This window comes from Dipodomys merriami, unplaced genomic scaffold (genome assembly GCF_024711535.1).
Source record: "Dipodomys merriami isolate MVZ:Mamm:240054 unplaced genomic scaffold, mDipMer1.0.p SCAF_156, whole genome shotgun sequence".
Taxonomy (NCBI): domain Eukaryota; kingdom Metazoa; phylum Chordata; class Mammalia; order Rodentia; family Heteromyidae; genus Dipodomys; species Dipodomys merriami.
The window spans coordinates 3,047,747-3,062,361 of NW_027202893.1; the positions used below are offsets into that span (position 1 = coordinate 3,047,747).

The 14,615-nt window shown below is 45.1% G+C and overlaps 1 protein-coding gene across 2 annotated transcripts; it reads right to left on the reverse strand.

Annotated features, from left to right (window-relative positions):
• Positions 1-6,734: 6,734 nt before the first annotated feature.
• Positions 6,735-11,599, reverse strand: LOC138827438 (protein S100-A11). Of its 2 annotated transcripts, none has more exons than XM_070022927.1 (3): positions 11,495-11,599; positions 7,688-7,843; positions 6,735-7,044 (listed from the first exon to the last, which is right to left on the reverse strand). In XM_070022927.1, the coding sequence occupies exons 2-3, from the start codon at positions 7,832-7,834 to the stop codon at positions 6,886-6,888; spliced, it is 306 nt and encodes a 101-aa protein (XP_069879028.1). In that variant the 5' UTR covers positions 7,835-7,843; positions 11,495-11,599; the 3' UTR covers positions 6,735-6,885. The 2 variants fall into 2 exon arrangements, with proteins under 2 accessions (XP_069879028.1, XP_069879029.1); XM_070022928.1 differs by lacking the exon at positions 11,495-11,599 and adding an exon at positions 11,343-11,404.
• Positions 11,600-14,615: the final 3,016 nt, after the last annotated feature.

Genomic DNA, 14,615 nt, shown 5'->3' on the forward strand with positions numbered 1-14,615 from the left:
AAGTGGGCTCAGACGAGATGTAGGGCTAGGTGACTAATGCTTTTGGTTAAAATGGTAAAATCAAAGGGCAGAACCAGGCCGTGGAATAGCGTAGTGACATGGCGATGTCAGGGTGGGAGAATGGAGTGGATATGAGAGAAAATGAGGGCCTGGAAGAGAGGGAGATAGCCAGATGAGGTGCGGCCCCGAACCAGAATGATGGTGAAGAGAGAGGACCAGAAGGTGCAAATTAGAGAGAAATTGTAGAAGGAATCTGCAGGGCTGAAGGCCCAACCACCTGGAATTTTCCAGACCCAGACACCTGGGGCCAGATACAATGGGGAGCATACAATGGGGAGCCACTGGGTTGGGAAGGAAAGCATCCTGTGTGCTAGTGAACGTCTAGTGGGGTTTCTAGGTTGGAACAGCAAGGTTTTGTGGTTCGTTGTGAATGGCATCTCTCTTTCTGGCATGGTAGCCAGTATCATGGGTTCTCCCAGTTGTCACTTTTCAGGGAAGAGCTTCTCTGGGGACACCCCCTGGCTCCTAGCACTCACTTAGGCAGGCTGGGATCCAGGTGGCTGCCAGGCTTAACCATTTGTCTGTTGATGAGAGCTTTCGAATGGGGAGATGGAGCAGCTGCTAGGCAGGGTGCTGTAGGAATGCACAGACTGGGGTGACACATACTTTGTATTTGAGGAATTCATACTCCGGGCAAGGAGGCAGGCAGTGAGGGAAGGCAATGACCCGAGGGGAGAGGGAAGTAGAGGTAGACATGTTGGCTGAAAACACATTTTAGAACCAGATAGCCTCAAGGCTCTGGTCAGACATCATTTCCATTGGGAAGCTTTCTGACTTCCCCAGGCCTGCGGTTGAGTGTTGCCCCTTTGCTTCCCTGGGCACTTCCAGGCCCTCATCACAGAGTAGAGACATCCCCTTTGGTTGGGTATGCTTGTCTCCCTGAAGGCCTGCAGGTTCCTGGGGAGGTTTGTCTTGGTTGTATTGTGTCCCCCTAGTGGAGACTAGCAGGAGCTAAAAACCAGTGGTAGTGGAAGGCAGCTTTCAACAGAGGTTGCTAAGTGGTTCTTGCTCAGAGGGTCATCGAGGGAAGGGAAAAGTGAATGAATGCAAACATGCCTATAGGCTGTGTGGGTGAGAAGGTAGCTCTATAGTAAGCAACTTTGATTCTTTTGAGCATATACCCAGAAGTGATATAGTTGGATCATATTACAGTTCAATTTTTAAGTTTTTGAGGAAAATGCCTACTGATTTCCATAGTGGCTGGATTAATTTACATCCTACTACCAGCAGTGAATAATAGTGTGTGTGTTCTGTTCTTCTACCCAACCCTACCACTCATCCTTGCTGGCATTTGTGGTCATTTGTTTTCTTGATGACGTATACCTTCGGGTGTGTGTATGGTGGGGGGGTAGAGGGGAGATTTTTTAAGTAAGTGGTGCTGGTAAAATGGGATATCCACATGTAGAAGAGGGAAAATAGATCACTGTCTTTTTACCCTGTATAAAAATAAACATGGTGGCTCACACTAAAAGTAAAAGTACAACACTGAATACCCATGAGCCAGATTATACTGTTCTGTAGCTATTTTCTATGATTAAAAAGAAGAAAAGTGACCAGCAGTAAAAAAAAAAAAATCAATCATTTGTATCAAGCTTATCTTCAATTTTCCAGGAAAGGAAGAAGAGATTCAGAATTTGCCTTTGATCACATACTCTATGGATGGCAGGCTGGGGACCAGAATCCAATGTTTTCTCAGACACCAGGAATACACTATGCAAGTGTGGGTATCCTGGGAAGAATAGATAATGTCAGGCCATTGAGTTTCCTTGAGGATGAAGGCTGAGAGCAGGCTTGATGATAGAATGACGACTGGTTTTACCCTGGGGAAAGTGATTTTGGCTCTAGGGAGCAGAAAGCAGACCAGCTCAGCTTAGTGTAGTAGTGAGGAAATGCGGAGGGTGAGCTGGCATTGAGGAAGCAACCTCTGCTGCTTAGTTACTATTCATTTACACCTTTCTCAACTTTCCACATTTCTTTCCTCTGCTAGAGCTTAACCGGCTTATGGACTGGACTTGCAAGATGTTTGAGTACCTAACTTTGTTTTCATTCCTACAGATGGTATGGAAGGTGGGGAGTATATCTGGGATGGAAGCATTTCTCTCAGCTTTGGTTGTTTGCTCAGCCAAGGAGGTGGGGCAAAGAAGGCAGTGTTGTCTCTGCCCCACCCACCTAGCCGCACAGGCTGCTCAGAAGGCAGTTACTTGCCAGTGCAGACTTGCCTTCCCTCCTAGTCTTCTTCCTTGATTGCTGTCATCCAGGAATGCTTTTAGTGGTGACACAGAGAGATTTAGGAGATTAGAGACCAAAAACAAAGCAGAATTTATGGCAGGTGTGGCCCTCCCATCTCTGCCTGAATTCCCATTACATCTCTCACCAGCTTCCCGGACATATAATAGGGTCATTGTGAAGTGGGTATGGTGAGTCACCCAGGTCTTCCTGGGGTGCAGTGGAGCTGGGCTGGCTTCTCCCCCTTATCCCTGGAACAGGGCCAGTGATAACTGGGGTAGAATAGCCAGCATCAGGATCCTTTATAATTTTCGTGACTATTTTATCAATAGAACCTCTTCGGTTTTTTTTCATGTATATATATTCGCTTTTATTTTATGCATTAGATTTCTTATTTGGACTTTTAGTTATATTCATGGTAAGTCTTTTCTAATCTTTTTCTTTCTTAAGGGTATGTGAAGTCTGTAGTTCGTTGCAGGTACACCTCATCCCTTATGCTGGATAATGTTGGCCTCTGAGCCTCCTTCAGTGGGTCTTCTCACCTGTGGGAATTCTCTAACTGGCAGGAGGCATCTTCATGAGGTTGTTTTGCATTGTTTTGCACTATGCTACTTACTGCTCTAAAGGAGTTCTTAGTGGATTTCTTGGTCTGGGGATTTGGTAGGGATCAGTAGATATTTCTTTCCCCCTCCCAGGACTAATTTTGAGTCCTGTTTCTAGATGGTGGACTGAGTTTTCCAGGTTCCATCAGGGAAATCCTTTAGCAGGGTCTTCTTATAAGCTCTGGCCCAATGCTGGAGCACTGTGGCTTTTTTTTTTTTTTTCTTCTGTCCTGGTGCTTGAACTCTGGGCCTGGGTTCTATCCCTAGGCTCCTTTTGCTCAAGGCTAGCACTATACCACTTGAAGCACTGTCACTAGCACTATACCACTTGAAGCACTGTCACATCTGGCTTTTTCTGTAATTAGTTGGAGATAAGAGTCTCACTGTCTTTCCTGCCTGGGCTGACATTGAACCACAATCCTCAGATCTCAACATCCTGAGTAGGCGAGAGCCATCAGTGCCCAGTCAAGTTTATTTATTTTATTTTAGCTCCTTTTATCTGATAAAGTGTTTTCATTTGGGGGGGGGTATTTTATGCAGTATTATCTGTAGTAGGAAAAGGGTTTTCTGACTCTGTTCCATCCTCAATGTTGACAGAAATCATACCATTATCACCTACATCTTCATCAAAAGGATAAATCTTTGACTTGTTCTTAAAAAAATCATATATTGGATTAGCAATTATTTCTTGGATTTCACACCAAAAGTACAGGTGATAAAAGAAAAAATAAACTGGTCTTCATCAAAGATAAAAGCTTTTATGTTTCAAATGATAATATAAATAATTGAAAAAGTAACCCATAAAATGGACAAAATAGTTACAAGTCATATATGTGATAAAGGCTTAAAATCTTGGGTGTATAAAAAACTCTTATAGCTCAATAAACAACAGAGACAAAAGCTGAATAAAAATTGGGTAATATATGGGGGCTGGGAAGTTGGTTCAATGGTAGGGTGCTTGCCTCGTATGCATGAGGCCCTGGGTTTGATTCCTCAGCACCACATTAGCAGAAAAAGCTGGAAGTGAGGCCCTGGGTTTGATTCCTCAGCACCACATTAGCAGAAAAAGCCGGAAGTGGTGCTGTGGCTCAAGTGGTAGAGCACTAGCATTGAGCTGAAGACCTGAGGGACAGCGCCCAGGCCCAAAGTTCAGGCCCCACGACTGACATAAATAAATAAATAATTGGGTAATGTGGGGCTGGAGATTTAACTCAGTGGTAAATCTATTACCTAATGTGTCTGGGTCCTGGGGTGCATACTCAACACTTGAAAAACAATGGACAAAAGTCTTGAATCTATAGTTTTTCCTGAGAAACTATACAAGTGACCAATAAATACAGGAAATGATCCTTAAGTACTCTAACCATCAGGAACATACAAATCTAAACCACAATGAGCTATCACTGCCTCCATTAAGATGACTTGTGCTTTTGTTGTTTTGCCTGTCTTGGGGCTGAGTATTTTTTGCTCAAATGCTAGTGCTCAACCACTTGAACCACATCTCCACTTTTCTATCTTTGATGGTTAATTGTAGATAAGCGTCTTTGAGACTTAGCTTCCTGAGTAGCTATTAACAGGTATGAGCCACCAGTGCTTTTAAAAATACAGGTAGTGGGGCTGGGAAGGTGACTCAGTGGTAGAGCCCTTGCCTTGCATGCTTGAGGCCCTGGGTTCGATTCCTCAGCACCACATAAGCAAAAAGAAAAAAGCTGGAAGTGTCACTGTGGCTCAAGTGGTAGAGCACTAGCCTTGAACTGAAGAGCTGAAGGACAGCGCCCAGGCCCAGAGTTCAGGCCCCATGACCGGACCCCCCCCCCCAAAAAAAATACAAGTAGTGGTAAGGATGGGGGGAATTGGAGCCTGATGCCCTGCTGGTAGTGTAAAATGGTATAGGCCCTGTGTAAAACAATTTGCCTTCTTCAAAACTTGAAAATAGAATTGTGTGTGGTTTAGCAGTTCCACTTTTGGGTTATACTCTTGAAGAAACTGAAAACAGGGATTGAGCAATTTTTTTTTTTTTTTTAATTTTTTTGGGTCTGGTCGTGGGGCCTGAACTCTGGGCCTGGCGCTGCCCGTCAGCTCTTCAGGTCAAGGCTAGCGCTCTACCACTTGAGCCACAGCGCCACTTTCGGCTTTTTTCTTTTTGCTTATGTGGTGCTGAGGAATCGAACCCAGGGCCTCATGCATGCAAGGCAAGCGCTCTATCACTGAGCTACCTTCCCAGCCCTGCAACATTTTTTTGTAAAGCTTTTCTTTTTAATATATCATTCAAGAGTAACAACATTGAAGGCTGGGACAGTTAATGTAGATTGTTTTTTTTTTTAAGTAAGTTTTTTATTGTGTAAGCAAATATTTTTATACCCATATTTATAGTACTGTAATTCTTTTTTTTTTTGCCGGTTGTGGGGCCTGAACTCTGGGCCCCACTCTACCACTTGAGCCAGAGTGCCACTTCCAGCTTTTTCTGCTTATGTGGTACTGAGGAATCGAACCCAGGGCCTCAAGCATGCAAGGCAAGTGCTCTACCACTGAGCCACGGTCCCAGCCCCAGTGTTGTAACTCATAATAACCAAAAAGTGGAGGCCATCCAAATGTTCAAGAATGTCAGATGAATGCATACAATGTGGTAGCTACATACCATGTGTTCCAAAATCCACAGGTTAAAATGAATACCAATGTAACAGTGTTGGGAGCTTGGGCCTAATGGGAGGTATTCAGGTCATGAGGATTTTGCCTTTATGAGTTAATGTCACTCTAAAAAAGTCTGTAAGTGATTTCTCTTCTTCTGTACAATGTGGCCTCAGCTTCAGAGAATGCAAGAATTCTAGGGACCATCTTAGGAAGAGATGACAGGTTCCTTTCTAGGCACTGAACCTGCTGGCACTTTGATCCTGGACTTCCCAGCCTCTACAACAGCAAGAAAGAAACTGCTGATCATTGTAAATTGCTCAGTCTAGGGTATTTTTAAAATATCTATACAAATGGACTTAGATGTAATGGAATATCATTCTACTTTAAAAAGGAAATCCGGGGCTGGGAAGGTAGCTCAGTAGTAGAGTGGTTGCCTTGCATGCATGAGGCCCTGGGTTCAATTCCTCAGCACCACATAAACAGAAAAAGCCAGAAGTGGTGCTATGGTTCAAGGGGTAGAGCGCTAGCCTTGAGCTGAAGAGCTGAGGGATAGTGCCCAAGCCCAGAGTTTAGGCCCCATGACCAACAACAACAACAAAAAAGAAATCCTGTTGCACACTATAACATGTTCACTCATCCAGGACTATGCTAAGTGAAATATGTAACAAAAGGAAAAACACTGATTCTACTTCTATTTATATGAGTTATGTAGAACTATCAGTTTTGTAAAGGCAGAATGTAGGATGTTTTTCACAGGACAGGAAATGAGACAATGGAAACTAACTTCCTTCTTTCCTTCCTATCTTCCTTCCCGCCTTCCTTCTTTTTTTTTTTGGTACCAGTCCTGGGGCTTGAACTCAGACCTGGGTGCTGTCCCTGAGCTTTTGTGAGCAAGGCTAGATAGAGCTCTACCACTTGGGTCACAGCTCCACGTCCACCTTTTTGGTGATTAATTGGAGATAAGATTCTCATGGACTTTCCTGCCTGGGTTGACTTCCAACTTTGATCCTCCGATCTCAGCCTCCTGAGTAGTGAGGATTACAGGTGTGAGCCACTGGGCCCAGCTTAACTCTTACTTAGTCATGATTATGCACACAACCAAGAGGCATTTTTACTGTTTACTTGGCTACTTCTGGTAATGGCTTCCTTTGATCTAATTTACATCCCTCCTATACTCCACCCTTCCTTGCACAAATTTACTTACTCTCCAGTGTGTATGTTTAAAAGTATTATTTTATTACTGCCACCAGGAGTGGGCTGCACCGTGTGGCAGGTGTATTAGGCTCAGGGTAAATGTGAATTGGGAGAGGGAGATGACAATTGAATGGAGGGGAAGACCAAGGTTTGAGGCCAGGCGCATGGAGGCTCAGATACGCTTCTGAGGTTGGGAACTGAGGAAGCTGTCATGGCAAGCTATGGCTAAGCCACCAATAAGATTAAGAAATTCTTGGAAATCTAGCTGACCATCAGCATTGAGGTCCAGCTTCTTCATCATGCGGTCAAGGACGCCAGGGTCCTTCTGGTTCTGCAAAGATAATAATGAGAATGCTTATGTCACATTTTTCTAAACTGCTTTCCAGTATGCTGCCATATGGAATATAAAGTATAAAGAAGGGAGTTACCAATATTCCCATTTTTCACACACAGAAACCGACTCTTAGTTCATAGAAACATGATTGACCATTCCCCATTTCATGCAATTTACACACTGTGATCTTTAAACCACATGGTATTTCTAAGTTTTTTTTTTTTGGGGGGGGGGAGGTTGGTCGTGGGGCTTGAACTCTGGGCCTGGGCGCAGTCCCTGAGCTCTTCAGCTCAAGGCTAGCGCTCTACCACTTGAGCCACTTCCGGTTTTCTGGTGGTTAATTGGAGATAAGAGTCTCATGGACTTTCCTGCCCAGGCTGGCTTTAAATCACTCAGATCTCAGCCTGCTGAGTAATGAGGATTACAGGCATGAGCCACCAGTGCCTTGCTCTAAGACAAAGTTCTTTAATAGTCATGCAGAGCACCTTTGAGGCTCCTGGGACTTTGCCTGGGCTGCTATATGGATCACCTGGTTTGGAGTGAATGAGGAGGCAGAAGTGTGGGAATTAAGCTGCTGACCCTTTATTCCTGGCCATGTTTCATATGGGGGACAGTGGACTGTGAAGGCTGGGACTAGTACCTTTGTGAAGGAAGCCAGTTCTGAACGCATGAACGTTAGGAACTCCGTCTTGGACAGAGTTGAGCTCTTCCCATCCCTTCCAGCATACTTCTGGAAAACAGCAATCAGGGACTCGATGCATCTCTCAGTCTCTGTAGGTTGAGACATTTTTTTTTCCTTTGAAGAAAAACAATGCAGGGTTCAGACAAGGGAAAGATAACAAGGGCTAAATGCTTGAGGGCATGCCAGAGAATATCATCTCCTTTAGAGTTGGAGCATTCATAAGAGACTGGGTCATTTTTCAGGGTGTTGATGGGTCCAAGACTGCCATGGTAAAATGAAGTGAGGGCACATAGAGAGCACTGAGTGCTTGAAAGCAATAGATTGCCTGGATGATGGCAATGATTACTGATGCTTTTAGAACGTGCGGGTAAATATAAATATAGCTATACATATCCACACCTGTACATACATATCAAGCATTAGCTGGAGATTAATTTGTCTCCAACTTTCTATGAATGTGTAGGATATTCTGTGATGCATGAAAATGGCAGTTCTTTTGAAAGTAATACTAAATTGATATTCATATTCTTTCTAGAATAAAACTAGAAGCACAGCTGTAATTGTTTATGGGATGGAAGATGAGAACATTTTAGACATTCAAAGCAGATTTCAGCCAAGCATGGTTGCATATGCCTATGATCCCAGCACTCAGGTGGCTGAGACAGGAGGATCTCAAATTCCTCCACTCCAGCTTGTGATACATAGGGAGTCTGGGTTTCCTAGTGAGACCTTATTGCAAAAGAACAGAAACAATGGAAGTATGCTGCATGTTTGAGGCTTAAGAATCATTCATTTTACACATGCAGAAAGTGGAGCATGAGGAGAGATGTAGCATGGTAGAGATACCTCTAGAATCTGGGCCTCCAGGCCTTTGCTCTTTCCACTTCCAAATGCCCCTGGAATTCCCACTTGTGGGTGGCAGAGCCACAGGTACGGTTGCAACAGAATTGTGAAGTAGTTTCAGATCTTGTGCTGGGCTGATTTTTTTTTTTGGGTCTGGTCGTGGGGCCTGGGCCTGGGCGCTGTCCCTCAGCTCTTCAGCTCAAGGCTAGCGCCCTACCACTAGAGTTAACAGCACCACTTCCTGCTTTTTCTACTTAAGTGGTGCTGAGGAATGGAACTCAGGTTCTCATGCATGCAAGACAAGCACTCTACCACTGAGCCACCTTCCCATGGGCTGCTTTTCTCCTAGCAAATTCCTTAAGAAAATTCTACTGGGCAGTGTGTGTGTGTGGGGGGGGGGGCGGTGGAGGGGGTCCTGCCAGACAGGACCCAGGGCGGAAGTGAGGAGCCATTGCGCCCCCTCTGGTGGACAAGAGCAGCAAATGCAGGATTTCTGGGAACCTGCTGGGCCACACCCTTCCTCTAGAAGCTTTATCTTTTGACATTAACGATGATGTTTGGATGAAGACATAGGCAACCTAGCATTTAGTCTTTAATTTCTCCTTAGGATATACTTCCTGGATCCTCATTCGGGAGGTTTACACGCGCTAAGAACTGCCCTGTGCCCTCCGCTACACAGTGGCCTTTCCTCCCTTCGGACTTTATAGGCGATTTATCAGCCTACTGAGCTTCACCTACTCATTGTATCTTGGAGCATTTAGAGCCCTTGTGCCTTCTGGAGTGGATCACTTTCTAACAGTCACAAGATTGGAGCATTTTTTTCCCCCAAAGGGAATTTTTACTTAAGCAAACAAAAAGTGTTGGTAGGCAGGACTGGGAGAAAAAACAACAAAACACCACAGCCTAGAAACCGAAGTGTTTGCACAACATGCCCTTCTTATCAGAACTAAAATCTCACTGTCTTAGTAGTACCTGAGATGAAGGGAGGAAGGCTGGCTGTGGGGAGTACACCAGACTGGGGAGAAGGTTCCAGGCTGGTTCCAGCTTTGTGACCTTTTTCTTGTACCTACAGCCTCTTCCCCTACCCCATTTTTTCCCCCCAGAAACCAGATAGACTTGATTTTTAAAGGTGCCATTTTGCTATATGGTTTTTGACTTTCAACATTAATACTGACTATAACCTAAATCATTTTTATTTCTTTGTCTCCTGAAAACGGTTGCTGTTAAGACACAAGGAGAAAATTAAAATTTCTGGCCTTGAAGGTAGTTCTCCAAAGCAAAAGAAAGACAACGATCAAATTAATGAAATGAAACTGTGTAATTTGTAGAGCTTAACGGAACTCTGGAGCCAGTTTCTGAGGAGGCCCAGAGATTGGAAGGTTTTGCCCATGATGGACCAGTGGCAGAAGAAAAGGGGGACAGAGTTTGCCACATCTCATAGCACCCTTGGAGTTTTACATGGTAGGAATGAAACAATCCGATAAACTAATACCATGAAAGAATCTGAAAAAGTGCAAGCACACACCAACATCTATAGACATATATAGGTATATATACACCCAGTATATACATGAAAATTAAGCTACAAAAAGAAAGCGCATCTATTGACAGTTCCTATCCTTAACTAGCACTTTCCTTTCCCCAGGAATTCATAGTCTCCTCCATCAGCCTCAGTCAATCCATGTCTTCACCATAGACTGGTGCTAGGGCTGCCTGCTCACCATTCCCACCACAAGACACATGACAGAGATTTCCATTTTGCTTGGATAGAAGAGGGTAAGAAGGAGGGGATATAGATGAACACATTAAAGCAGGAATTGGCAAGTGTTTTTTATTTTTTTTTAAAGGACAGCTGTAAATATTTCAGACCTTTGTGGTTCATATGGTCTCTGTCAATCTGCTGTAGCCAGGCGGCAAGAAAGAGCAGAGCATGCGTAGGCCAATGGGTGTGGCTGTGCCTGTAAAACTCTATGTATGGTTTGACTTTCATGAAAGTTTCATCTGCCACGAAGTATCATTCTTCAGCCATTTGAGTATGTAAAGTGCATTCTTAGCTTTTGGACTGTACAGAAACCTCATCTGGCAAAAGGGTCCAAGCGTGCTGATCCCCCCCCTCCCCGCCCCCCCTTTCACTGAGGCGAATTAACAGGAAAGAGTTCAACATGGGGAGTGGCAGGAGCAGGGAAGCGAAAGGGTGGGGTGGGAGGCGAAAAAGAAGGAATAAAAGGAAGGGGGGCAGGAGGGGGGCAGAGGGGGGGGAGGGCTGGGCTGGGCGCGCCCCTCCCACATTCTTGCTGGAGGTGGCGCAGGCTGGGCTTTCCTTTCCGGCCTGGCTTTTTGCCGGTTGCTCACCAAAACTTTGGTTTTCCCCCAGAACTTTAAGTTCTCCCAAGTTCCCTTTCCACTTTCCAGAAATACCTCTTGGCCGCCTCCCATAATCCAACTCCCGACCTCCCCCCCCCCCCCGGCTTCCTAGGCCTTGGGTCGGGGGTCAGGGGGGGCTGAGGGTAGAGGGGCGGTGGCTCAGAGGCGGGGGGGGGGGCGGACAACAAGGTCCCCGCCGCTCGCTTCTCTCCCGGGCCCAGGCGGGGAGTCCGTCGGGCCCCACCCGGCCGGGGCGCCCTGCTCGGGCCGGCCCCGCCCGCCCTGCCCCGGCCTCAGGCCTCCCCTTCGCAGGGCAGACCGCGAGGACCTCGGGTTTCCACCCCCGAGGCTCGTTCTACTGCTGTGATTTCAGGGCTCGCCCTTCCAATCCCGGCCGTCTAATTACCTCCGCAATTAGACGTTCCTGATCTGTCTTCTGCCACGTCCGCACTCACATCGAAGATAAAGCCTGGGGCGCGGCTAGATCGCTCCCCACCCCTCCCACCCCCTGTTCCTTTGCATTGAAGAGGAAGAAAGCGAGTTAAAAGCGAGGCTTACCAAGTTGGAGTAGAGCGAGACCCGGACGGCTGCGGCGGCGGCGGCTGGGAGCGGCGGAGTGCGGAGCTCCGGGCGGGTGGGGTTCCCGCGGTCCCCGCCGGCCGCCCCGCCCCGCCGGCCGCCCCGCCCCGCCGGCCCGGGCTGCTGGGGCCGGACTCGGACCGCCCCGCCCCGCCCACCCCGGGCCTCCCCCCACACCCCCTGCCCCGCTGAAAGCGCGGCTGTGCCCCAAAACCAACACACACTCACACCCGTCGTCCTCTCCCAGACCCAACGAACCTCGCTTACTTCCTTATTCGCTCACCTAGAAGATGGTCGGCTTTTCAGACTGGGAACAGTTCATAGGCATCTCAGGGAAGTCTGACCTTGTCGGTGCATCTTTTGCACGATTGAATTCACTATGCAGTTTAGATAAGTAGAAGGTTCCATACACACACACACACACACACACATCAGGAGTGTTATGACTGAGTGACTAGAGATATTCCCGGGGAGTCAGGACTATCTATGTATTTGGTCACACTGAAAATGCCAAACAAGTGGAGATTATTGCCAAGTAAATGAGCAAGGGATTATTGGTGATTATAGCCAAGGTACTATTGCCAACCCTTTTTTCAAACTTTTTTTTTTCTATTTTATTGGTCAGTTGTGGGGCTTGCGCATTCCCTGAGCTCTTTTGCTCAAGGTTACTGTTCTACCACATTGAGACACAGCTCCACTTCCCATTTTCTAGTGCTCAACTGGAGCAAAGAGTCTCACAAATTTTTCTGCCCAAGTTTTGTACCACGGTCTTCAGCTCTCAGCCTCCTGAGTAGCTAGGATTACAGGTGTGAGCCACTAGCTCAGGGTTTCTTGACATTAGTTAAAAAGATAAAACCCACCAAACTGAACTATTGCAATTAAAAAATTGCCTTGGGCAGTTGCCTGTGTGCAGTTGCAATAGAGTTTGGGGTTGTGTTAAGAAGCAGACACTTTTGGTTCTAATCCTAGGTCTATAACTTCATTGGGCAAGGCCTCCAGTCCCACCACTCTGTGCTTCCATTTCCTTATCTATAAGCAGGTGATGTTGCCTTTTCTAGTTCTTAAGATTGTTATGAGGGACTGGGAAGGTGGCTCAGTGGTAGAGTGCTTGCCTTGCATGCATGAAGCCCTGGGTTCAATTCCTCAGTACCACATAAGCAGAAAAAGCTGAAAGTATGCTGTGGCTCAAGTGGTAGAGCACTAGCCTTGAGCTAAAGAGCTGAGGGACAGCGCCCAGGCCCAGAGTTCAGGTCCCACGACCAGCCCACCCCCCCAAAAAAAGATTGTTATGAATGTCACATAAAATGATAGCTTTGGGGTTTCAAAAGCTGCAGAAGAGACATGAACCAAAGATAATGGGCTGCTGAGCACTGGCACTGTACCTCTGTAACTCATTGTGCATAGAAGGCCAAATTTTTCTCTCTGCGTTCATCTGCTCCAGATCCACAATATCTGTTGCTTGCTTAGAAACCCACTTGTGATTCAGACTCAGGAATTCAAGAAACAATTCATTTTTCTACTTGTTTGTATCCCAGCTTCTGCATTTGGGCCAGTGATGTGTCTGTTCTTCCATATTCCCTACTTAGGAATGTTAGAACCATACCTGTCACTGAGATGCATTTCTTACTGGAAATCTTATCATATTCCAAGTGATATTAGTTTTATTTGCTTTTTTTCTGTGTTCTTCCCTTTTCTTCCCTCTTTCCTTCCTCTTTCTCTGGTGTCTTCTTCCTTTCTCTCTCTTCCTTTCTCCTTCTACCCCTCCCTCTTTTTTCTTTCCCTCTCTTTTTCTTGAATCCATCCCTCATTATTCGATTCCCACTTGTACTGTTCTACTTTAGATCTTATTTCCTCTTCCTCCCAATTTTGTAAGTGCACCCTTGCCCTCCAGTCTGTTCTGTTGACTGTTGATGACATATTTATTTTCCTAACGTGCAGCTGTGATTATTGTCTACCCTAAAGAACTGCAAAAGAAGCAAATAAAATGGCTCCCTTTATACCTTTATGATGTCAAATCCAAATTTGTTAGAATCTGTGTCGCTTAATGACTTTAGTTAGCGCATAGTTAAATTTTATTTGATGAGTATTTCAAAACCCACTACGTGCCAATTGTAGTGCTTGGTGCTTTAGATACAAAGACAAATACAGTATATTGCTTAACTTTAAGCCTGTGAGTGGACCAGTCCTATGTTGGTGGTAGTAGGGGTGGTACCCTAAAGTTTTGTGAGAAATTTTTTGCATAAAAGATATTGTTTCCCTTAGGGAATGAGCTTAGTTTTTGTTTGATTATCAGGAAAATCTATGATAAAAATAGTAAAGAACTGTTAGGTTAAATGCTTCATACCTCAATCCTGGCATCTTCCACAATATAGTCTTTTTTAAGTGAAGCCATTTACAGCCTCTGCTGAAGGACCAATTGGCTAAGGCTTTTGTTTTATTTTTTAGGCTCGTAATTCATTTATTGACATTCAGAGTTCAAATATTAAAACACCATTCCCTAGTAAGAGAAATTAATTACAACAAATTAAGTGCCCATACACCCGGTATGTGATGCTTCATTGAAACACAGATTATACACTCACAGAAGCCTATCAATTACACCTAATTAAGCTTATTAATTACTCCAGGACCTTAGAACTCAACACCCCCAGTTTCACATTATGAACTGCAGGTTTGAGATACATTTATAATCTTTGAAAAAGGATTATCTTTCAGTGTTTACTGATGACTGGAAAAATTGATTTATTATCCCACAACAAATATTATTGAAGACTCAAACTCTTCCTACTATATACTATACTACTATTCCTACTATATACTATACTACTATATATAACCTATACTACTATTCCAAACTATTCCCAATGCATCCATACTTCACTGGCAAGGCTAGGTTTTCTCCTTCATGAAACACTGCTCAGAGGCATCCAAATGGCTAAGTTTGGATTAGGTGGCAGGAATAAAGCCATGAAAAGAGATAAGTCAAATAATCATAAATTGTTCAGAATTGGTTGAGGGATCACATAGGGCTGTGGTGGCCACTCTCCAGTGTAAAGCGAAAGGAATTCATTACTATGTTATCAATCAAAGGAGGGAGAAG

What these genes read in the sequence shown, in the direction of transcription:
- LOC138827438 (XM_070022927.1), bottom strand. Translation starts at nt 7,834, where the DNA reads ATGTCTCAACCTACAGAGACTGAGAGATGCATCGAGTCCCTGATTGCT. An exon ending in AACTGGCTTCCTTCACAAAG is followed by an intron (nt 7,045 to 7,687) that starts GTACTAGTCCCA and finishes TTATCTTTGCAG; the next exon opens with AACCAGAAGGACCCTGGCGT.